The sequence below is a fragment of the Pleurodeles waltl genome, chromosome 5 (assembly GCF_031143425.1).
Source record: "Pleurodeles waltl isolate 20211129_DDA chromosome 5, aPleWal1.hap1.20221129, whole genome shotgun sequence".
Lineage (NCBI taxonomy): Eukaryota > Metazoa > Chordata > Amphibia > Caudata > Salamandridae > Pleurodeles > Pleurodeles waltl.
Window position 1 is genome coordinate 14,880,416 of NC_090444.1, and position 25,877 is coordinate 14,906,292.

Consider the following 25,877-nt stretch of genomic DNA (forward strand, 5'->3'; position numbering starts at 1 on the left):
CACATGGCCTTTAAGTATGCAGACATGAAATTGCTTCCTCTGTCTGATACTACTTCCTTTGGGAAGCCCACCCTGGAAAATATTCCCAGGAGGGCCTTTGCCACTGCAGGAGCTGTAGTGGTCCTTAAAGGAATAGCTTCAGGATATCTTGTGGCATGGTCCACTACCACTAAGATAAACCTATTGCCTGAAGCAGTAGGAGGGTCAAGGGGGCCAACTATGTCAACCCCTACCCTTTCAAAGGGAACCCCAACCACAGGCAGTGGGATAAGGGGTGCCTTTGGAGTGCCACCTGTCTTGCCACTGGCTTGACAGGTTTCACAGGACTTACAAAATTCCTTTGTGTCCTCAGACATCCTAGGCCAATGAAACAATGGTACCAATCTGTCCCAAGTTTTCATTTGACCCAGGTGCCCAGCTAAGGGAATGTCATGTGCCAGTGTTAGGAGGAACTTTCTGTACTCCTGAGGAATCACTAATCTCCTGGCAGCTCCAGGTTTAGGATCCCTATGCTCAGTGTACAAGAGGTTGTCCTCCCAGTAAACTCTGTGAGAGTCACTGACATCCCCATTAGCCTGTTTGACAGCTTGCTGTCTGAGACCCTCTAATGTGGGACAGGTTTGCTGTGCCACACTCAGCTCCTCCCTGGCAGGCCCCCCTTCACCCAAAAGCTCAGCAGTGTCTGCTTCCAGCTCCTCTGGTGTAGGTTCTGCACAGGGAGGGAATTCTTCTTCCTCAGAAGTTGAATCCACTGTAGAGGGAGGGATAGTAGGAAGTGGTTTGCTTCTACTAGCCCTAGCTTTAGGGAGCACTTGGTCCATTGTTCCAGGATCCAAGCTTCCCTGTCCTTTTTGCTTTTTGGCCTGAGCCCTTGTCAAAGCAAAAATATGCCCTGGGATGCCCAGCATTGCTGCATGGGCCTCCAACTCCACATCTGACCAAGCTGATGTCTCCAAATCATTCCCTAATAGACAGTCTACAGGTAAATCTGAAGCTACCACAACTTTCTTTGGACCAGTTACCCCCCCCCCCCAGTTGAGATTTACAACAGCCATGGGGTGGCTTTGTGTTATGTTGTGAGCATCGGTTACTTGGTACTGGTGTCCAAGTATGTGTTGTTCAGGGTGCACCAGTTTCTCAATCACCATTGTGACACTGGCACCTGTGTCCCTGTAGGCCTGGACCTCAACACCATTTATTAGGGTTAGTTGCTTGTACTTCTCCAAGTTATGGGGGCAAGCAACCAAAGTGGCTAAATCAATAGCCCCTTCAGAGACTAAAGTAGCCTCTGTGGTCTCCCTAATCAGACCAACCCCAACTAAATTACCAAAAGTGAGCCCAGCTACTCCCTTGGATTGGCTATTAGTAGGTTTGCTCCCACCACCACTGCTATTAGTAGGGACACTAGGTGTAGCAGTAGGGGTTGTAGTGGTAGGAGCTGTGGTGCCTTTCTTTGGACAACTGGGATCTGTTGTCCAATGGCCTTTTATTTTACATAAATAGCACCATGGTTTCTTTTCCTTGTTCTGATTAAAGGAGGATTTGGACCCACCACCCCCACCAGAGTGTTTTTGTGGGCCTGATGAAGACTCATTTTTAGATTTGTCCCCACCCTTGTCAGAAGACTTACCATCCTTCTTTTTGTTGCCATCTTTGTCACCCCCTGTATGAACTTTTCTGTTCACTCTTGTTCTGACCCATTTGTCTGCCTTCTTTCCCAATTCTTGGGGAGAGGTCAGATCAGAGTCCACCAAGTACTGGTGCAACAAATCAGACACACAATTATTAAGAATATGCTCTCTCAGGATTAAGTTATACAGGCTGTCATAATCAGTAACTTTACTGCCATGTAACCACCCCTCCAAGGCCTTCACTGCCTGGTCAATGAAATCAACCCAGTCTTGTGAAGACTCCTTTTTGGTCTCTCTGAACTTTATCCTGTACTGTTCAGTGGTTAAGCCATAACCATCCAGGAGTGCATTCTTAAGAACTTGGAAATTATTAGCATCATTTTCTTTTACAGTAAGGAGCCTATCCCTACCTTTTCCAGTAAATGATAGCCATAGGATAGCAGCCCACTGCTTTTGAGGGACATCCTGTACAGCACAGGCCCTCTCAAGTGCAGCAAACCACTTGTTAATGTCATCCCCCTCCTTATAAGGGGGAACTATCTTGTGCAGATTCCTGGAATCATGCTCTTTTGCAGGATGACTATGGGGAATACTGCTGCTGCCACCATGGGTTTCTAAACCCAACTTCTGTCTTTCCCTCTCTACTTCTAAAGACTGTCTATCCAAATCCAGCTGTTGCTTCTTGAGCTTCAGTCTGGTTTGTTCCACTCTCAATCTATTGAGCTCCCTTTCTAACAATCTGTCATCAGGGTGGGTGGGAGGGACATTTCTAGATACAGAGGTATGATGGGAATGAACAGAAGGAGACCTGTCCCTTACAGAGGGCACCCTAACAGCTTGGCTACCAGTATAATGTGAGAGCACACCATTAGTATGGTGTGATTCAACCTCTGTACCAACTATGCTAGACTGTCTAGTAATGGGCAGGCTGAGAAGTTTCTTTCCTGAACCTTTTCCTGGGGGAGTCCCTGGATCAGATTGAGAACCATTAGCTACTTTTTCTACAGATTGGGCACTTATGGCCTTATCCTGTACTCTAAGCATATTAATTAACAGTTCTAAGGAAGGATTCTTCCCTACACTCAAACCTCTCTCTATGCAGAGACTCCTTGCTCCTTTCCAGCTAAGGTGATCATATGCAAGTTTGGACAGTTCAACATTTTTTCCTGTGCCAGACATTTTTTAGAGAGAGTTAAAGTGATAGAAAAAGAGAAAAAAGTTTTCAGAACTTTTTGGAAAGACAGAAAAAACTTTTTAAACTTTTAAGAACTTTTTGAAAGTTTTAGAAGTACTTTTCAGCACTTAGAAAAGAGTGAAAAGAGGAAATGCAAAACTTTTTGGCTATGTGTATATACACTGACCTTGTTTTGTATATTTTTCTCTTATGAAAAGTACAATGACAAGAGTGGTAAGTAGTCTCAAGCACTTATCCCACCACTGCACAACCAATGTAGGAGGCTGGACTGGCTTGTAGTGAGTACCAAGGGGTACTTGCACCTTGCACCAGGCCCAGTTATCCCTTATTAGTGTATAGGGTGTCTAGCAGCTTAGGCTGATAGATAATGGTAGCTTAGCAGAGCAGCTTAGGCTGAACTAGGAGACGTGTGAAGCTACTACAGTACCACTTAGTGTCATATGCACAATATCATAAGAAAACACAATACACAGTTATACTAAAAATAAAGGTACTTTATTTTTATGACAATATGCCAAAGTATCTTAGAGTGTACCCTCAGTGAGAGGATAGGAAATATACACAAGATATATATACACAATAGCAAAAATATGCAGTATAGTCTTAGAAAACAGTGCAAACAATGTATAGTTACAATAGGATGCAAAGGGGAAACATAGGGATAGGGGCAACACAAACCATATACTCCAGAAGTGGAATGCGAACCACGAATGGACCCCAAACCTATGTGACCTTGTAGAGGGTCGCTGGGACTATTAGAAAATAGTGAGAGTTAGAAAAATAACCCTCCCCAAGACCCTGAAAAGTGAGTGCAAAGTGCACTAAAGTTCCCCTAAGGACAAAAGAGTCGTGTTAGAGGAATAATGCAGGAAAGACACAAACCAGCAATGCAACAACTGTGTATTTCCAATCTAGGGTACCTGTGGAACAAGGGGACCAAGTCCAAAAGTCACAAGCAAGTCGGAGATGGGCAGATGCCCAGGAAATGCCAGCTGCGGGTGCAAAGAAGCTTCAACTGGACAGAAGAAGCTGAGGTTTCTGCAGGAACGAAAAGGGCTAGAGACTTCCCCTTTGGTGGACGGATCCCTCTCGCCTTGGAGAGTCGTGCAGAAGTATTTTCCCGCCGAAAGGACGCCAACAAGCCTTGCTACACGCAAATCGTGCGTTTGGCATTTTTGGACGCTGCTGGGGCCCAGGAGGGACCAGGAGGTCGCAAATTGGACCTGCAGAGAGAGGGGACGTCGAGCAAGACAAAGAGCCCTCACTGAAGCAGGTAGCACCCGGAGAAGTGCCAGAAACAGGCACTACGAGGATGCGTGAAACGGTGCTCGCCGAAGTTGCACAAAGGAGTCCCACGTCGCCGGAGACCAACTTAGAAAGTCGTGCAATGCAGGTTAGAGTGCCGTGGACCCAGGCTTGGCTGTGCACGAAGGATTTCTGCCGGAAGTGCACAGGGGCCGGAGTAGCTTGCAAAGTCGCGGTTCCCAGCAATGCAGCCCAGCGAGGTGAGGCAAGGACTTACCTCCACCAAACTTGGGCTGAAGAGTCACTGGACTGTGGGGGTCACTCGGACAGCGTCGCTGGATTCGAGGGACCTCGCTCGTCGTGCTGAGAGGAGACCCAAGGGACCGGTAATGCAGCTTTTTGGTGCCTGCGGTTGCAGGGGGAAGATTCCGTCGACCCACGGGAGATTTCTTCGGAGCTTCTGGTGCAGAGAGGAGGCAGACTACCCCCACAGCATGCACAAGCAGGAAAACATTCGAGAAGGCGGCAGGATCAGCGTTACAGAGTTGCAGTAGTCGTCTTTGCTACTATGTTGCAGGTTTGCAGGCTTCCAGCGCGGTCAGCGGTCAATTCCTTATCAGAAGGTGAAGAGAGAGATGCAGAGGAACTCGGCTGAGCTCATGCATTCGTTATCTAAAGTTTCCCCAGAGACAGAGACCCTAAATGGCCAGAAAAGAGGGTTTGGCTACCTAGGAGAGAGGAAAGGCTACTAACACCTGAAGGAGCCTATCACAAGGAGTCTCTGACGTCACCTGGTGGCACTGGCCACTCAGAGCAGTCCAGTGTGCCAGCAGCACCTCTGTTTCCAAGATGGCAGAGGTCTGGAGCACACTGGAGGAGCTCTGGACACCTCCCAGGGGAGGTGCAGGTCAGGGGAGTGGTCACTCCCCTTTCCTTTGTCTAGTTTCGCGCCAGAGCAGGGGCTAAGGGGTCCCTGAACCGGTGTAGACTGGCTTATGCAGAATTGGGCACATCTGTGCCCAACAAAGCATTTCCAGAGGCTGGGGGAGGCTACTCCTCCCCTGCCTTCACACCATTTTCCAAAGGGAGAGGGTGTCACACCCTCTCTCAGAGGAAGTTCTTTGTTCTGCCATCCTGGGCCAGGCCTGGCTGGACCCCAGGAGGGCAGCTGCCTGTCTGAGGGGTTGGCAGCAGCAGCAGCTGCAGTGAAACCCCAGGAAGGGCAGTCTGGCAGTACCAGGGTCTGTGCTACAGACCACTGGGATCATGGAATTGTACCAACAATGCCAGGATGGCATAGAGGGGGCAATTCCATGATCATAGACATGTTACATGGCCATATTCGGAGTTACCATGGTGAAGCTACATATAGGTAGTGACCTATATGTAGTGCACGCGTGTAATGGTGTCCCCGCACTCACAAAGTTCAGTGAATTGGCTCTGAACAATGTGGGGGCACCTTGGCTAGTGCCAGGGTGCCCTCACACTAAGTAACTTTGCACCTAACCTTTACCAGGTAAAGGTTAGACATATAGGTGACTTATAAGTTACTTAAGTGCAGTGTAAAATGGCTGTGAAATAACGTGGACATTATTTCACTCAGGCTGCAGTGGCAGGCCTGTGTAAGAATTGTCAGAGCTCCCTATGGGTGGCAAAAGAAATGCTGCAGCCCATAGGGATCTCCTGGAACCCCAATACCCTGGGTACCTCAGTACCATATACTAGGGAATTATAAGGGTGTTCCAGTAAGCCAATGTAAATTGGTAAAAATGGTCACTAGCCTGTCAGTGACAATTTGGAAAGAAATGAGAGAGCATAACCACTGAGGTTCTGATTAGCAGAGCCTCAGTGAGACAGTTAGTCACTACACAGGTAACACATTCAGGCACACTTATGAGCACTGGGGCCCTGGGTTACCAGGGTCCCAGTGACACATACAACTAAAACAACATATATACAGTGAAAAATGGGGGTAACATGCCAGGCAAGATGGTACTTTCCTACAACTCCCCTCCTTACATCATCCCAGGCAAGGTCCTCAGCTTCACTCACAATGCCCTCAGGCACTCATGACCCACCTTCCTCCATCCCAGACTCCACTATTACCAACCTACTCTGTTGCTTAGGCTCACTAACAAAGCACTTATAAAGGTCCTACGGAATTGCACTGCCAGATTCGGGGGGCATTATTTTTCTTATCTTGCCCCATTCCTCTAGAACAGACTCCCCAACCACATTCATTACTGTCCGGACCTTCACATGTTCTAAAAATTGTTTAAAACCTGGCTGTTTTAATTTCTCTGCGCCGCCGTTGAGTAGCAAGCCCCGAGATACCCCTTTGGGAGTGAATCGCCGTGCTATATAAGAGCAGATAAGAGTACCAGTAACAGGATGGGGGGCTATGGCAGCCTTGTGCTATCGGGGGGTTGAAACCCGGCTTGCGTTGAATCTTCTGGGATGCAACAAGCTCAGTTAATTGTAAGCCGACTGCCTGTTCCAACTGCACTGGAGAAAATTAAACAGGAAGATAGTGACACGTATGTGTGTGCAGAGGAGAGCCAGGAGGGAAGGAAACTGGAGAAGCGAGCTTGAGAAGAGGGGGCAGAGGGGCGTTGGCTCAAGAGGGGGTGAGTGCACAATAGAATGTCTCCGATGGCCTCCATACTCAAGTTTCTCCATCCTGCACGCTGGCTGTCCCAGGCCTCCACACATGCCGCTCACTGCTGGCCCTTCAGCCCGTCTGTCCCTCAGGGTTAGAGTTGTGGGAGAGGCAGGTCCATGGGACTCTGGGTCACGAACTGCACCAGCAGCACCACCACACTCAGATGTCCTGTGGGAGACACACATTACAACACACTATGCATCATTATTGTGAACATTTGACTCTGTTTCTAAACTCTGAATATTATTTCAAGATGGCTATTAAAATATTGTTGCAGGAGTCTGGGGGTTGACTATGAGAGGTCTGCGTCAGGAGGCTGGCTGACAATATTGGGGGTCATGTCATGCCCACCATGCAAGGGTCATGGCTTGACACAGGAATGGCAGTCCACACCATCCTCCCCCACTATTCACAGACCTCAGTTCTTTACAGCCTGTATTTAATAATGGAACCATTAATCTGCCTTTTCTATTAGGAAAAACAAGTCATTTTGTCTGAAACATACCAACAACATTTCTTCCAAGACCCTTTGAGTGTAGGACAGTCTCAAAGGAACACAGTGGAGCAGCTGAGGATGTACCAAGGAGTGAAGGGGGAAAGAAGGACTCTTGGAGCAAGAAGATTAGAGAAGCCCTGAGAATTGGCGAACACCCCTAAAGCTCTTACGACTGCATAACTCTGTGTGTTCCTAGACTGGCTGCAAGATCTACATTCTCCACTCTGGAAGGCTAATGAACTAATGAATGGTTGCTTTTTATGCCACATTTCTTCTACCAGTAATGAAGTTCTCCATCCTTCTTGGAAATAATTCTCTGAACAAGTTATTGGACTTGTATACAGGACAGCGTACATGGCCTGGAACGACAGTACGGTGAGCATCAAAGAGTAAATCCGTGTCACGATGTCACATCAAGAGACAACTGACCAGGGCAGGTCAGACATCATCCTGTATTTATCTCCAGAGGAGAAGGCTCTGATGCTGCATCCATCTCAGAAGAAGAGGAGGTTCCCCCGATAAAAATGAGACAAAGATCCCGTTGACGGATGGGACATCAGAGAGCATGACATGGAGGGCAACGCTAAATGAGAAGGGGTGGAGGAGCCACGGAGACCTGCAGCTCAGGAGACCTAAACTGAACCTGAGACATCGCCACATGACTTCTATCATGAGATGGTTGAGGACATATTGATGGCATCAAAAGCCTGCGCCTGCTGTTGAGTCTACACTAAACCCTTGACATGTCCCTGTACGCCCGCTGTAGCAGCCAGTAATGAGCACATGTTCGTGTGACCAAGCTAAGGACAGAAAAAAATGAAAGTTTGTTATGTCGGAGTATACATTTTCAAATGTAGTCATTGAATGCCAATATGAGTTTTTTCAAATTTGAGTAGCTGTTGGAGTTTCTGTCCAGTCTTCTGAATCACACTTGTAGCAGAACTTCAGGTGTTCCTATTGCTTTTAAGAGTCAGACCCTTAGATAAACATTAACTATTACCCTGATGTGAGAGGTGAGACAATCATAGAATGTTGGCATGGGGACACACATGGAAAAAGATCCATAAGAAACCTCTATAGGTAGCTAGCCATGTATGGATTGCTCGGCAATATACTGTAATGTACTCATAGAGTGAGAACAAACACAGACTCAAAGACCAAGCAGAGTTCATGGCAACAGAAGCAATATTTTCTAATACAGCATATTCTAAACTCAAAATCCTCAAAATGACACATTTTATCCATAACAACATTGCATGTCTTTCCATCATAACTTTACCAGGTACTGGATTCACCTTCCTAGCCATGAGGCAGTGGTTATCCCAAAAATCAATGGCCATTGTTAATTTTAATGGATTCTTATAGGAACTAATTGCCGTCATCAGCAGGACCAAGCCAGGGTGCCCCGTCTCCTTTACTATTTCTTCTTGCATTAGAACCCCTTGTTATTGCCATCACCACTGGAAGACAATTGTGGTCGCTGATTTTCATGCTGGTGACTTAAAGATTATGTTGCATGCTGATGATATCCTGCTGACACTGTCCTCTCCAAGGACTTCCAAACCAGCTCTCCTGGAAGTCATCACACCCTTTTCCAATTTCTGAAGCTACAAAATGAACTGTCCAAGAGTGGCCCACTACCCATGATGTCTTCTACTACAGCTCACTCTTTGCATGTCCTGACGTTTATGTGTGTATGCCAAGATGAAATACCTGGGCATTCTGGTCACTAACAACCTGCAGGCGATGATCGAGAATAATACCACGGTGTTAACAGAGAAAATGCAGAAAGACTTTGGGCCTGATTTACAGCTCGACGGACAGGTTACTCCATCACAGCGATGACAGATATCCCGTCGGCCAACGTCTAAATCCAACAAAAGATAATGGGATTTAGATTTCCGCAAACAAGATATCCGTCACTGTTGTGATGGCTAAATCAGGCCCTTAGTCATCTTGAATAAATTGCAGCCCTCCATGTGTGGCGGGATCCAGATGATGAAGATGCTGGTTCTTCCATGATTCAATGACAATTTCAGCAACTTGACAATCCCAGGACCCACAGTTCAACTACAACTTATCAATCATCAAATTAAGAACTATATGCGGCAAGGACACACGCCTGGACTGGCTCAGGCTAAAATTCACACTGCTACAACATCTGGGGGTCTGCGCCATCCCAATACCCAGCTAGATCATATGGCCCCCCACCACCTCTCACAACTATCCTACCACCTTCACCCAGAATTGGACACGCCTGACTGGGTCTTTCCAGAAAATCACACTTAGGGGGGACTCAAAGGATACTCTAATGAAAAAGCATCTCTTAAGAGGCTTTTCATGATCCTAACTGGGTAGGATCTCTCCAAACATGGAGGTCTAATCACAAACTTTCAGACCCGGCTCCCATGCCTGAAGGCTCCCGGCTCACTGCTTCTGCTCTCAGTTTCTCTTGGCCACCATTGACCAGCTCCTTTTCCCTTTTACCTTTCACCCGGTCCTTGGCCTCTGCAAGCTCTTTCACCCTCCCGTGCCTTTTGCTCTTGCACTTCACATTTTTGTCAATCTTTCACACAATTTCTGCCTGCTTTCTCTCTCTCCCCTTGTGCTGCTGTGCTTTTTTAAGTCATTTCTGTCACTCTTCTCACCCTTTGTTTGGCTTGCTTTCTCTTTTACCTCCTGAGCCTCTGTGCTCTTTTCACCTGTTTTGCCATTCTTCCCACCCATTTTTCTGTTTGCTTTCTCTTTCAACTCATGCAACGTTTGACCTTTCCAAACTTTTTCTTGTGCCTTTTTCACTTGTTTAAGGCCTTCTGCCCCCTCTTTCGCACACCCTGAAGCCCCTCACCCCCTCCACTCCTTCCTATTCCCACTCCTTTCTAGCTCTTTCTGCCACATCTCATTCCTGCCTCTTCTTCCAGCTTCTCTGCAGCCCCATGTCCCACTCCCTCGCTACTCCTCCTTCTCAGGACCTAGTAAATTGTGGCAGCTGTTTGTCCATGCCACTGGAGCCAGAAAAACACACCTGTCTGCCCCCGTCCATGCCTGGACCACACTCAGCACCACAAACCCTAGTCCAGTTGCCCCCTGAGATACACAGCAGCACTTCTTCAATCGCTCGACCTGGGACCCATCTCCTCCCGAGGCTGCACCGCCATACAACACAGTAGGAGCCTTCACCTGCATCCACAGCTGGTTTACCTGCAGCTGCCTTCCCACACACCGCACGCAAGCACCAGCAACGCCATCATGCCCCCACCTAACACCACAGACTGCAGCAAACCCGCACCCAACACTCACTGGCATGCATGCTTCTCAACATATGATCTCTCAGCAAACATGCAACAGAAATCTGGGACCTGCTGAACAGTGACGCCCCAGATCTCCTTTTCCTGACAGAAACCTGGCTTGACCCCATATCAGCACCCAACATCGCTGTGACATTCACAGGGGGCTACAAGATTACGGGACTGCCTTCACAAGCCAGGAAGAGGGCTCACAGTCCTCTACAAAGACTCCGTCAAGTGCTCAATGTCCACAGAGAGCGTCACCCCATTAATGAAACAGCTGCAGTATAAGCTGCAAATCTCTGAAAACGTCACCCTGAACGGAACCTTTGCCTACCGGCCACCCAGACTGCAAGCTCCCTGTACCAGCCTCATCACCAACTTCATTCACCATCGACTCCAAAGCCTTCATACAACAACATTAATTTCCACTTAAAAGGGGGGGAGCCAGAGTGCTGGCCTCAAGATGGCCACACCTTTGTCAGACTTTTTGCACCGGGCCTCCGATCCGCCTGAATAATGCAGCAAAGGATGCCATCACAAATATTCTGCAGCTTCTGGTGATGCAGTGCTTCTTCTTGTGCCTGGGGAGGAGGGGGCTGGGCAGACTTTGTAGCTCCTGGAAGCGGCAGCACAGACCACATCCACATCTGGAGCCTGGAGGCATGCACCTTCCCCACCAGGGACTTGCACAAGACATGCCTCTTACCCACTGCGGCACTCCAGTACCTGGTGAGTGCCCACAATCCAATGAGCGTTTGAGCCACGCTCTTGTGGCCCTGTGGGCTGAACACTTAGCAGGATGTTTGATCGGATGCACCCGCTGAGTGAAATCCCCAGAACGCTGGGTGTCCACACCACTCCCATTCTAAGCTGCGCAGCAGAAGGTGCCTTCAGTGGCTCATTGACTCATCCTGAGTGGTGCTGTCCTGTGGCTCCCTTACTGAATTACTTAACTCCTTCTTTCGGGTCCTGAGGGCCTGCGCACCATCTATTAGTCTGTGTGTGGGACGCTCACATATCCAGACTCTACTGCAGCATCCTGGATGCTGGTGGGAGCAGTGATCCCTACAATTGATTTTATTTGGGGGGGGCGCTCTGCACCATCATGGTTGCGTGTGTTCGGTGCCTTGCAGATAAGGTACCTAGGTGGGCCTGTTACTTGGGACACACTCCTGTCTGTTGATCATGTTATAATACGCGGATTTGTACGGCACTCTTAACACCCATGGGGTATCCAGATGCTGGAGTAGATGAGTAGGACAGTTGGACTCCTAGTGGAATAGCCAGGTCTTCAGTGCCTTCCAGAACCTGAGTAGCAATGGGGAGGTTCTGATGTGGTGTGGAAGGTCGTTCCAGGTTTGGCAGCGATGTAGGAGAAAGAGCGTCCTCCTGACTTGCTCCTGTGGATGCAGGGTATTTGCGTGAGATGGAGTGTGGCTGATGGTGCAGTTGCATGGTGGGTTGGTGGAAGTTGATGCATTCTTTGAGGTAGGTAGATCCGACGTTGTGAAGGAATTTGAAATGGCATCACCTCTGGATTGGCAGCTAGTGTAGCTTTTTGAGGTAGGGCATGATGTGTGCACTGCGGGGGATGTTGAGGATGAGTCTAGCAGTGGCATTCTGGGTGGTCTGGAGTCTTTGTATGAGTTGATTTATAATGTCGGCATTGAGTGCATTGCTGTAGTCTAGTCTACTGGTGATAAGGGCCTGGGTGACTGTGCGTCTGGTGTCAGTGGGGAGTCATTCGAATATTTTGCACAGCATATGTAGGAAGAAGAAGCAAGAATATGTGACGGCATTCACTTTTTTGCCATCATGAGTCTCTTGTCCAAGATGATGCTGAGGTTTTTTGGAGTCGTCACTGGGGGTGGGCATGGGTCCAGTTTGCTAGGTTTGACATGTAGGTGGTGATGTTGGTCCTAGTAGACTGGTTGTTATCTGTGAGGGAGAGGATGAGCTCGGCTGGTGTTGTCTGCAGAGAAGATAATGTTGATTCCATGGAATCTTATCACGTGGGTGAGTGGCGCCATGTAGAAGTTGAAGAGGGTAGGGCTCAGCAATGATCCTTGAGGGAGTCCGCGGATGAGGCTCTTGGGATCGGAAGTGTGAGGTGGGAGTCTGACTCGCTGGGTCCTGTCGGGGAGAAGAGGCCAACCATCTCATCATCCCCACGGTTTCTTTCTGGGATGCCCACTGCAACATTTGAGTCACATTGTCTTTGACTGTCCTGCTTGGAAGGTAGACCCCAATAGCTGGAAAGATGGGCAAGAGTGATGCCAGGAGTCAGCCCACAGACGATGCTCCAACTTGGCCCTAACACCACCACGGACCCTGATGATGTGGATGTCAAGACACTCCTGTTGCATATGCAGAATAGCCTAACCTCCATCAATACTGACACAACCACAGCACCCACTACACCTCCCTCCACTGCAACCAGCCAATCGCATCGCACACATGTGGTTGCTGCGGAATCCGGATTGGGAAGGGTCCAGGGTGCAGTTCTCCTCGAGGAAGCGGGCTAGTTGTCTGTTGACAGCCTTCTCGATGAGTTTTGCCGGGAAGGGGAGCAGGAAGATAGGACGTAAGTTCTTGAGGTCCTTTGAGTCCGCCTTCGGTTTTTTGAGGAGGGCGTTGATCTCGGCGTGTTTCCAGCTCTCCGGGAAGGTGGCGAACTCAAAGGAGCTATTGATGATCTTCCATAATTGGGGTACAATGACGGAGCTTGCTTCGTTGAGGATGTGGTGAGGGCAGGGGTCAGATGGAGAGCTGGAGTGGATGGTGTTCATGATTTCGATGGTGTCGTTGTTGTTGATGAGGGTCCAGGAAAGCAGGAGGTTGGCCGGAGGTGAATCTGTGGTGTTGGTGGTTGCCGGGGGGGGGGTGTCTGGGTGCTGAAGCAGTTGTGGATGTCTGCAATCTTGCAGTGGAAGGAGGAGGCTAGGGAGTTGCAGAGGTCTGGTGGGATGTCGTTGGCTCTGGAGCTGGGGTTGGAGATTTCCTTCATGATGTTGAAGAGCTCCTTTTCGGCTGTGTGCGTTGTTGTTGATTCGGTCTTTAAAGGCAGTTCTCTTGGTGGCTCAGATGAGTTGGTGGTGTCTGCAGATGGCGTTTTTGAAGGCTGTGTGGTTGTCCAGAGTCTTATCTTAGTGCCACTTTCTTTCGAGTCTTCGGCAGGTTTGCTTAGATTTGTGGAGGTCGGCGGTAAACCAGAAGGCCTTTCTGTCGGTGCGTCGGTTGGAGGGATTCTTGATTGGGGCGAGAGTATCGGCCCAGGTGTCGACCCACTGCGTGAAGTTGCGGGCAGCTGGATCAGTGTTGATGGTGTCGACGGGTGGGTTCCGGGAGAGGGTTGCCATATGTTGGTCTTCAGTAACCTTGTTCCAACTGCGGTGGGGGATCCGTTGTGGTGGTGGTGTGTTGTGGGTTTCTTGAAGGAGAAAGAGAAATGTATGCAGCGGTGATCTGTCCAGTGGAGTTCAGTGATGTGGCTGAAGGAGATGTGATTGCTGGCGGAGAAAATAGGGTTGAGTGTGTGTCCTGCAGAGTGGGTCAGTGTTGTGACGAGCTGTTTGAGGCCGAGGTTGGAGAGGTTGTCAAGCAGGGTGGCTGTGTTGTTGTCGTTGGTGTTCTTGAGGTGGAAGTTTAAGTCCCTGAGGAGTATGTAGTCAGTGGATGGAAGAGCGTGTGTGCTGATGATGTCGGTCGTGAAGTCACCGAACTGCTGTCGGGGGCCTGTAGATGAGGGTCCCTCGAAGGGTGGAGTTTGGGTCAGTGTGGATCTGGAAGTGCAGGTGTTCGGCAGTGCTGAGGGTGTGTTCGGTGCTGGTCATGATCCTGAGGGTGTTCTTGTGGATGATACACACCTCCTGGTTTGTTAGAGTTGTCCCTGCGGGTGATCTTGTAGCCATCCGGGATTGTCTATGCGATGTCAGGTGCCAGGTCTCGGTCAGAAAGTCTGGGGAGGTTGAGTCGAGTAGATTCCATAGCTCTACTGCATGCTTGTGGACCGAGTGGGTGTTGAGGAGGATACATCTGAGATAGTTGCGTCCTGCCTTGGTGGGTGGGTTATTGGCGTGGAGGCTGGTGAAGGTGCAGTTCCGTCAGAAGAAGGGTCCGCGGGTGGCCTGCGGGGAGGTTTGAGGCAGGCGTGAGTGCCGCCGGTGTTGAGGGCGCAGAGGGTGGCGGCATCATAGTGAAGAAGTGTGTGGTGGCGGTGGGGGGGATGGGAGCCAGAGGTTCTGGCACTCGGCACCGTCCAGGCACGGACGCACGGCAGCCGGCATTAAATAGGAAGGTGGGGGGGAGGTGAGGACAGCTGGAAGGCGGGAGCAGGGGTGAAAAACTGCGTGAAAAACGGGGCTGGCTGCAAAAAAGGGGGTGAGACGTAAGGGCAGCAGCGGCGGGAGTGCAGCACGAGAGAGAGGAGGGGGCGGGCCACAGGGGCAGCAGACAGAGGGGAGAGAGAGAAAGTGAGATAGAGAGTGGAGTGAGAGAAAAATGAGGAAGAGTGTAGCGCGAAGCAAAAAGAGCACAAAGGGACAGAAGTGGATCAGAACAGAGAGCAAAGCAGAGAAAAGGAGAAGAGGAGGAGAGAGGCAGAAGGTAGCCCAGCAGGAAAGCAGGGCTCTCCCACTAGACACCAGGGATGAGGCGCAGGCAGAAGCCTGTGGGTGGAGGAGGGCCTCGAACTCCTGACAGGGGTCAGGATTTTAGAGGAGCCAGGGAAAGGGCTCTCCTTGCAAGGTGGAGCCACAGGAGGCAGAGCAGTGCACTGACCAGGTCAGTGATATTGCTCGACCTACCACACAGCAGCCGCCATTAAGTAGGGAGGTGGGGGGAGGAGAGGACAGCTTACAGGACAGGAGAGGACATGTTACAGAGTGCCACTTTCCTTGACTTTGCGTCATTATCTGCAGAGAGAATTTCTCTGCCTTTGATGTGTTCACATACTTCCAGCTTAGAGTGCTGTGCAGACACAAATATCCCATGTTCCGTCAGGAGTCCCTAGCTCTACTGGCCCTCCTGTTCATACCCCACCCTCCTGGCATCAGGCAATCAGCTTCTATACCACAATGCAATCTGAGGCCCCTGTGCCTGCCCTCTGACCCAAGACAGAATGGGAGGCTGATTTGGGGGTTGCATCCTCTGATAGGGAATGCAGATATGAATAGGAGAGTTCTCCCCAGCAGCCAGCTTCGATTACAGCACTTCAAGTTTCTGCACTGCATATACCACATACCCATCAACTTACAGGGAGTGCAGAATTATTAGGCAAATGAGTATTTTGACCACATCATCCTCTTTATGCATGTTGTCTTACTCCAAGCTGTATAGGCTCGAAAGCCTACTACCAATTAAGCATATTAGGTGATGTGCATCTCTGTAATGAGAAGGGGTGTGGTCTAATGACATCAACACCCTATATCAGGTGTGCATAATTATTAGGCAACTTCCTTTCCTTTGGCAAAATGGGTCAAAAGAAGGACTTGACAGGCTCAGAAAAATCAAAAATAGTGAGATATCTTGCAGAGGGATGCAGCACTCTTAAAATTGCAAAGCTTCTGAAGCGTGATCATCGAACAATCAAGCGTTTCATTCAAAATAGTCAACAGGGTCGCAAGAAGCGTGTGGAAAAACCAAGGCGCAAAATAACTGCCCATGAACTGAGAAAAGTCAAGCGTGCAGCTGCTACGATGCCACTTGCCACCAGTTTGGCCATATTTCAGAGCTGCAACATCACTGGAGTGCCCAAAAGCACAAGGTGTGCAATACTCAGAGACATGGCCAAGGTAAGAAAGGCTGAAAGACGACCACCACTGAACAAGACACACAAGCTGAAACGTCAAGACTGGGCCAAGAAATATCTCAAGACTGATTTTTCTAAGGTTTTATGGACTGATGAAATGAGAGTGAGTCTTGATGGGCCAGATGGATGGGCCCGTGGCTGGATTGGTAAAGGGCAGAGAGCTCCAGTCCGACTCAGACGCCAGCAAGGTGGAGGTGGAGTACTGGTTTGGGCTGGTATCATCAAAGATGAGCTTGTGGGGCCTTTTCGGGTTGAGGATGGAGTCAAGCTCAACTCCCAGTCCTACTGCCAGTTCCTGGAAGACACCTTCTTCAAGCAGTGGTACAGGAAGAAGTCTGCATCCTTCAAGAAAAACATGATTATCATGCAGGACAATGCTCCATCACACGCGTCCAAGTACTCCACAGCGTGGCTGGCAAGAAAGGGGATACAAGAAGGAAATCTAATGACATGGCCTCCTTCTTCACCTGATCTGAACCCCATTGAGAACCTGTGGTCCATCATCAAATGTGAGATTTACAAGGAGGGAAAACAGTACACCTCTCTGAACAGTGTCTGGGAGGCTGTGGTTGCTGCTGCACACAATGTTGATGGTGAACAGATCAAAACACTGACAGAATCCATGGATGGCAGGCTTTTGAGTGTCCTTGCAAAGAAAGGTGGCTATATTGGTCACTGATTTGTTTGTGTTTTGTTTTTGAATGTCAGAAATGTATATTTGTGAATGTTGAGATGTTATATTGGTTTCACTGGTAATAATAAATAATTGAAATGGGTATATATTTGTTTTTTGTTAAGTTGCCTAATAATTATGCACAGTAATAGTCACCTGCACACACAAATATCCCCCTAACATAGCTAAAACTAAAAACAAACTAAAAACTACTTCCAAAAATATTCAGCTTTGATATTAATGAGTTTTTTGGGTTCATTGAGAACATGGTTGTTGTTCAATAATAAAATTAATCCTCAAAAATACAACTTGCCTAATAATTCTGCACTCCCTGTATTTATGCTTAAACTGAAAGAAGATTATCGCTGCATGTGATACGATGAGCCAGAGGCTGACTCTGCTCATATGGCTTGGCATTTCCCATGCATTCATGGCTTCTGGGAAGAAGTGTCACACGCACTATTGGACCAGACAGGGCTCGCTCAAACACCCTCCATGAAGATTGTCCTGCTAGGCTGCACCCTTTCTGTAGACAAGGGCATTAGGTGGTTTCTTTTGATTGCCCTTCTACTGGCAGAACAATGTGTGGCCTGTGTGAGGGGCAATTATTCAGCAATGGCTCCAGAATATGAAATACTGCAATGAGCAGCTGGAGTCTTACCTTTCCACGATCTGACAATCACTTCGCCCGCACAACATTTGGAGCCCCTCACAATCCTATTTACTCACTCATGATGTACCGCAGGAGGGTATGATGCTGGGCCTGTGGGTGGGCCTGGTGGACAGGAAGATTGGGGTTGGGCCCTGCACTGCATCGGAGATCTACTGATGATATATGTCTGCTACGTTTAGCTATGGCCTTCTCTTGCTAAACTTTGCAGCCTACTGTTATGTGGGTTGGTCCTCCTTTGAATGTGATCCGTGTAAGTTATCAAACAGTCTATTCTTATCCGTGTGTGCATTATGCACCTTTGTTGATTGTTTGTCTCTTGTACACCTTAATAAAAAAACTCTACTTAGAAGACAGAACCAACCCCTGCTCCACAGCAAACCTCGAAAGCCTGAACAATATTAGACCAACCCAGCTCATCACAAAACCAACACACATCGCAGGGCACACACTGGTCCCCACCTTTACCACCAGTGACAGCATCAAGTACAACTGCACATCTCTCATGTACGACCACTCTATCATCTACTTCCAAATCAACACATGGCAAGTCATTGCACCCATCGGTGTCAGCATGTCAAGCCGCAGCTGGGGCAAAATCTGTGAAGCAGACTGGCTCAGCGCCCTAAGCACAGATCAATCTAACTCTACAGACAACCTCAGCGAGGACATCACCAACTTCATCAACTGGATCAAGAACTGTGCAGATGCCCTCACATCCATCAAAACCAACAAGCAAATAAGAACCAACAAGCAGGCCAGCTGGTACCCACAGGACCTTCGAGACTACAAACGACACTGCAAACAGCTGTAAAAAAAATGGAGAGCCAGCCATGAAACCTCTGACAGATCTACATAAAAGGCTGCTCGCAGATACTACCACCAGCAACTTAGAGACACCAAGAAACTAGCACTCACTGATCGAATGGAAGGAAGCTCCAACAGCTATAAGGGTATCTTCTTGATTGTCAAGGACTTCACCACACCATCAGCCTCAATCAACACCATCACCCCGTTTAAAGAACTGTGAGGCGACCTATCAAACTGCTTCCACAGCACAATTGCAATCATATTCAGCAAATTTGCACACCAACCAGACCCCAGTGATCTCTTTGCACACATACCTATTACCAACCAAGGCGGCTAACTGGCCAAATGAAAAAGTCTCACCAGGGAAGATACAGTGACAATCATACACACCACCACTCAGGAGCCCCAGCAGACCCCTCCCCACACCAGGTTTACAACTTTGAAGCATCACCCATCAACACTGCTCTCAGCCACAACATCGAGAACTCAATCACATCTGTCACATTCACGGAAGACTGGAAGCGTGCAGCAGTCTACATACTCATCAAGAAGCCATCAGCCAAACAGAACCAGCTGAGCAACATCTGTCCTATCTCCCTGCTCCCCCATAGATCCAAAGTGATAGAGAAGGCCATCAACAAGCAACTCACAAACCAACTCAAACAACAGCTCCTACCACAAAACACTCAATCAGGATTCAGAAAGAAACCACAGCACCAACACAGAACTCATCACAGGCCACAATGTCATCCGGATTATCCTGGACTAAGGAAAAACAGCGGCTGTTATCCTTCTCAACCTCTCCGAGGCATTCAACATGATCTCCCACAGCACACTCAGTCAGTCAGTCAGTCAGTCGAATAACTTTATTTGGCAATTGCCATAAAAGTGGATACCAAAACCCATATTACGAATCTGTAAAAAGTATAAAACACAATTAAAAACTATAAAACAATTTCTAAAAACATCATGTAAGCATCCAATCTAAAACCCCTTGACATGTAGCAAATAAATATACAAAAACATGATTAAAAATCACAAAAACACAATATTTACAGATGTTGTCTCAAAATAGTAAACTTTCACAAACATATAGAGATTAAAATAGAGTAGACCTTTTCCTAATACTTAAAGAAGCTGTAACAAAATCTAGTACGTGATGACAAGTTTGGATATCTGGCAGTCTCTGGAAATGTAATAGAGCTTCCTTGTAGTGGATAGGTCTAAGATGACATAAAATGGGTAAAATAAAAGCCTTTCTGGGAGCAGCATATAGAGTGCAAAAGAGAAGAAAATGTGAGGTATTCTGCTTTGATTTGGAATCACAGGGGAAGGGTGATAGATCCTTTTTCCAAAAACATGGTTCGGGAAAGGCTACCTTAAAATGAATCAGATTAAATCTGAAAAATGTTAAAAGTGAGGTTATTCTAGAACTTGAAAACCAGATCAAATAGGGTTCAAGACATGGAACAGTCACACAGTCACAATCCGGATGTAGGGATCAAAAGATTTCAGTTTCAGGGAGCTATAAAATCTTAGCTCTGATACGTGCTCGAAATAAGTTAACTTCAAAACAGACCTAGAATTTGTAGTTAACAATTGGGGTTCGTCAAACATGTACCTAAGCCCTAGCTTCTCAAAGGAGTTTCGCAGAAACACAAGCTAGGGAATCCTAAATGAGTTGTCCAATTGTAAGCAATCAGAAATGCAGTCTTGAACAAGTTTTGCCGCAGGGTTCAGCCAGCATCTAATCCAGAGCAGTAGAGGAGCAATGGAGACCCTGTCCTCCAAAAAACGTTGGCCGATTTCCTCATGGCTGATGATGTTTGCTATACATTTTGGAACCATCAGTAATCTACGCAGGAATTTATTTTCGGCACTTTGGAGAGGGTATTTTGTTATAGCCCCAAACTCCTGCCCCGTATAGGACTGCTGCAGCACACTTGGAGTTATAAAGTGTTTTCATCTGTGCAGGGGGTCTGTGACCTAATTTACTAGTAAAGCGAAAAATCGCTTCGTTATTCCTTGTCAACTGTTGGAACTTGAAGTTAATATGTCTTCCAGGACAGAGAGGAACACATTTACATACCTAAATAACAAAAATTGTTCACCTTGTTTAAAATATGTCCTCCCATAATAAATTGTTTAGACTTTGTATTACGTGGGCCACATGTCATAACAAAAGTCTTGGGGTAGTTTACTTTCAGATCAAGGTTCAACATAAAATTGTAAAATAGGTCCAAAAGTCCCTGTAAACCATTTGCGGTACGAGCAATTAAAACTCCATCATCAGCATATAATAAAACTGGAAGCAGTCTCTGGCCCATCTTTGGTACATCCTTTCCATGTTTTACCAGCGAATCGTAAAGCCCATTTATGTATATCAAGAAAAGAAAGGGCGCTAAGATACATCCCTGTCTTACGCCCCTTGTTGATGGAATGGGAGAAGTTCTCTGGCCATATAAACCAGTCTGAACTGAAACCGGTAAATCTGTGTGTAGGTGTTTAATAAGCTCCAGAAGGGACGTATCACAGCCTAAAGCTCCCAAAATTTGCCATAGCTGCGACCTATTAACCATATCAAAAGCACTACTTAGATCAATAAATGCCATATGAATGGACTCTTTTTTAACTGTCACGTATTTAGTAATTATCAGATGCAGATTTAAAACTTGCTCAACTGTGCCTACACCGGGTCTAAAACCAAATTGAATTGGGGATAAAATCTGGGCCTCGGTCACCCAATCTTCTAACCGGGATAAGATCACACTTCCTAAAATCTTTGCAGTTGAATCGATAAGAGAAATTGGTCTATAACAGGAAGGATCTTGTCTGTTTCTTTTTTTGAAGATGGGAACAATAATAGCCGATTTCCATGAAATAGGTATGTTGCTATTTACCACACTATTCAACACATTTGTAACTAACGGACCCCAAAGGTCAATTTCAGATTTAAAAAGATCAGCGGGGACACCGTCAGGGCCAGGAGCCTTTCCCTGCCTTAGTCGATTAATAGCACTTAAGACCTCATAGAGATCAAAAGTAATATCTAAGGCCTTAATATTAGGGTCTAAAATAGAATATGCAGTAGGGTTATCTTCTGTATACAGGTTCTCATCGTCTCACAGCACACTCATCAGAAGACTCCACAAGCTCAGCACCCAAGGACCTGCACTCAAATGGATTTGCTCCTTCCTCATGGGAAGAACCCAAAAGGTCAGACTGCCACCCTTCACATCAGAGACCAAAAGCCTGATCTGTAGACCCCCCGTGAATTGTCTCTCAGCTCCACCTGTTCAATGCCTACACGACTGTGCTCGCCAAGATCATCTAAACGCAAGGCATCACGTTCATCTCCTAAGCCACCAAGACCCAACTCATCCTGTCCAAGACAGACAAAACAAACCCCACCAGAACCACCCTTACCAATTGCATGACTATTGTAGCAGGATGGATGAGAACCAACTGCTAGGAGCTCAGCTCCAACAAGACGGAAGTACTGGTCGGTGGAGAAAGGGCCTCCATGTGGGATGCCAACTTGTGACAGCCAGAGCAAGGACCAACACCTACCGGCCACAGTAGAAATCTGGGCTTATCATGGATGACAAGAGCGACCTGATGACACAAGTCACCGCAGCAAGCACTCCCTGATTCTGCGTCTTATGTTTACTATGGAAGATCATTAGGTGGCTGCAACAAAGCACCAGACACACCATCATGGAAGCTCTCATCACAAGCAGACTCAACTACAGAAACACACTCTAGCTGGCAGCTCCCACACAGACTTCAGACCATCCACAACACTGCCGCTAAACTCAAACGCAACCTCCCAGGCCGGACCCACATCTCATTCAGTTTTAGAGCTCCACTGGCTCCTCCTTCACAAATACAGCCAATTCAAACTCCTCACGCACACATACAAAGCTCTACACAACATGGGCCAACATATACACACCGCCGCATATACTTTCATCAGCCTTACTCCCACTCGCACACAACCCCCCACCGTCACAAAAAACAAAGTACGATTTCACTTGTTCGCCTAAATAGCACCGAAAACAGCACATCAGAGCCGCCTCCTCACTTCTGTAGTTCCGCAATAAGCTGAAGACCTGGCTTTTCAAATAACTTTATGGGGACCGCAAGCCTACGTACCTGCTCAAGAGCCCGCATACCCTGATGGGTGATTAGTGCTTTACATAAATCTACATAACAGGTACAGATTTTATTTAAGTTGCGAGATGGCTGGACTCGCATGGGCGGTCCCTCCACAAGAGCGGAGGAGCATCACCTTGGTAAGAAAAATGTCCCAGGACAGAAAATAAAATGGCAATAAACTTTCTTTATTACCATTTTATTTTTCAGCACCCTGTCCTCACCGAGTGTCAGGATGGGCTGGGTAATTGCTGCTGAGTGGCAACAGGAACCTGGGCACTTCTTACAGTGTGCATGTCCCTTTGGACAGCCATTTTGTGACGGCCAGACATGTGCACTTTAAACATCTCCAACCCAGCTGTCTTAAGACAGCTGGGTTAGAGAACGCATGGGCCTCCAGCGCTCTTGTGAGCACCCAGAGAGGCCGACCCCACCAATCCTGACACTTCTTTCATGCTGGTTATCAGCATGAAAGCAGCCCCAGGATTGGCCAGTGCAATTTCCTGGGTCCCGTTGGGTGTTGGACCCAGGAGTGAAGTAGAGATGCTGAGAGGAGGCAAGTGCTGTTTTTAATTTTTTTTAATTTTATTATCATTGTACCTAATTGTAAATAAGAGCTAGCAGCAGCTGCGGACTCAGCACGGGCAGTTGCCAAACCACATACTCGGAGACGCTGGAGGTCGCCTTCACCATCAGACTCGGCAGGATGGTTTGGTGCCATGGCAGTGGTGGCCACTTATGAGCAGGTGATACATGAACTGAATGGTCAGCTGCAAATGTTGGGAGACATTTGGGGAGCACTTGAGAGTCCTGGGTGCCTGGTAAGACATACTCCTTGGCTTGACGCAGGATGAGTGCTTTAGTGGGACTCCTTGACCAGCTGTTACTGAGGAATGGTGGGTGGAGAAAAACCAACAACAGCAATGGATGGAGGGTGGGAGGGCAGACAGAAATTTCAGGAAGGAACAGGGAACCCAGCACACCAGCAAGAGAAGGTAGAGCATGGGATAGAAAAACTTTGGTGGGTAGCTGGGCAAAGTTGCGACCTAGAGGAAGGTATGTTGGAGTAGAAGGACTCAGGCGAGAGACATTAACATGGAGCACTGAAGGGGAGTCAGCAGAGCATGGGAGAGGAAACAACTTGGAGCACTGGGGGTGGGAAAAGAAGCACAGAAGGGAGACAACTGGAAACCACATGCACTCTCATTGCACGCTTCATGAAAAAGAAAAAATATAGTTCCTAAAACGCAGGAACTGGTGGAAGCCTAGAAGGAGCTATTCAGACAGATGGTAAACAAGCTATGGTCCATGGGAGGGACAGACACAAGCTGGGCAAGCTAAAACAAATAAAGTCAGAAAATAGAAAGCAAGATAAAGTCAGTGACAAAACACAAATCCAACAGTACACAATGGGTGGAATACATTCCTAAGTAAGCTTTCGCCATTTCCTCAAAATTTCTTTGCAACCAGACAACATAAAGCTCAGAAGAGTCTCCTTTCAAAGTTTTATGTGTCTCCAACAGTAGAAAGTTTATAATCACTACTTACTGTAGTCTCCGAGATTCACATGAAAGTTCCCCAAAGCAGGAGCCTGTGAGAGAGCAGTTATCCAATCTGCAGAGAGACAAGAACCTCAGTAACAAATATAATTTATCTATCAGAAAAATATATAACAACTCTGCAGAGCAGATTAACAACTCTGAAAGTCTTCATGCAGTCCAATTCAACTTCATAGATATACAGTTAGGAACCTCTGTGGACATCACCTAAGGTTCAGATACCCCTGCACCAAACTCACTGCTCATATATTCTATGCAAATAGGAAAATAGGCATCAAATTAAAGAATAATTAAGGGGAGTCAGGTCATAATGAATCTCACCCCAGAGCAATGGTCTTCGTGGCAGTTTATGTCTGTTAATTCTGCGCAGCACAGAACCAACATGGGTCTGAAATAGTGGAGAGGCAGGAAAGGCTCGGCTTTGCTTCAATGTTCCACATTCGGTGCAGATTAGAGATGCAAGGCACTTTTGAGACATTTAGCGCTTGGTCAATGTTGGACATCCACCAAAAACTTGTCAGGTATACGTTCTGGATAGAGCACAGAGGACATCCTTCAATTCTGGCTGATGTGCACCATCCGCAACACTATAAATACCCCACTACGTATCTGTGGATTTTCTCCATCATGACAATGGGATGAAAACGTGGTGGATGAGAAGATCACACTCCTGCTTCAATTTTCCAATCTGGGAGAGAGACACCTGTATTTTCTGTTCCCAGCCTGTGCTTGGTTGACAAGGGACCTAAGATGGTCACTCCAGTGGCTCAGTGAGCCTGCAGTGGATGGATGCAGGAAGCCATGAAAGAATTGGAACATATCTGGTTGTCGTGGCACCATTCGACAGATGTCGCTGGTTAACATACACCCCAAGTGAGAAGGACTGGTTACAGCACAGCTGTGGTAAGTGAGCACGGTGTGGTGGTTTTAGATCCAGATGCAAAGAGGGCATCATTGTCTGGTTTACCCATGGAGTCGGGCCATAAGGTACCAGAAGAGATGGAAGGAGGATCACCGTAGCAGAACTTGAGGTCTTACAGCGGTGTTAAGATGCTGAGGAGATCTTAGCAGGACATGCCGAGTGGTGTCTGCTCCTAGGGGCAAGCACGTCTCACCCCAAAGAGGCAGAAAGCCACACAGATGAAACCAATGGCAATCAAAGATAACACTTTTTCCAACCTTGTGGGGTGCTCAGCATGTTGACTAAGATGGCATGAGAGACTATGGAAGGGAGAGATGTTGGACTTGATCCTTTTTGCAGTGTCATCCCCAATCTGTTTGCCTCCTTCCTCCTATGTTTTCTGACCTGTTTCTGTTGGCTTTAGGACTCTGGGCACTTTACCACTGCTAACCAGTGCTAAAGTACATCTGCTGCCTGTGTAAATTGTATTGATGATTGACTTATCCCTGATTGGCATATTTGATTTACTAGTAAGTCTCTAGTAAAGTGCACTAGAGGTGCCCAAGGCCTGTAAATCAAAAGCTGCTAGTGGCCCGGCAGCACTGGTGGTGCCACTCACATTAGTAGCCCTGTAAACATGTCTCAGACCTGCCACTGCAGTGTCCGTATGTGCAGTTTTAAACTGCCAATTCGACTTGGCAAGTGTACCCACTTGCCAGGCCCAAACCTTCACTTTTTATACATGTAAGGCACCCTTAAGGTAGGCCCTAGGTAGCCCCAT

General features: G+C 47.6%; 1 protein-coding gene across 6 annotated transcripts in view; it reads right to left on the reverse strand.

Moving 5' to 3' along the window:
* LOC138295275 (uncharacterized) overlaps window positions 1-25,877 on the reverse strand; it is a 304,183-nt gene that overhangs the window by 119,984 nt on the left and 158,322 nt on the right. For 4 of the 6 annotated variants that reach the window (XM_069233470.1, XM_069233468.1, XM_069233469.1 and 1 more), the window contains 2 exons: window positions 24,185-24,250; window positions 6,737-6,901 (listed from right to left, as the gene is read on the reverse strand). In XM_069233470.1, the coding sequence (XP_069089571.1) occupies window positions 6,737-6,901; window positions 24,185-24,250 (231 nt within the window). The remainder of the gene's footprint in view (window positions 1-6,736; window positions 6,902-24,184; window positions 24,251-25,877) is intronic. The other 2 variants (XM_069233467.1, XM_069233471.1) reach the window with 1 other exon arrangement.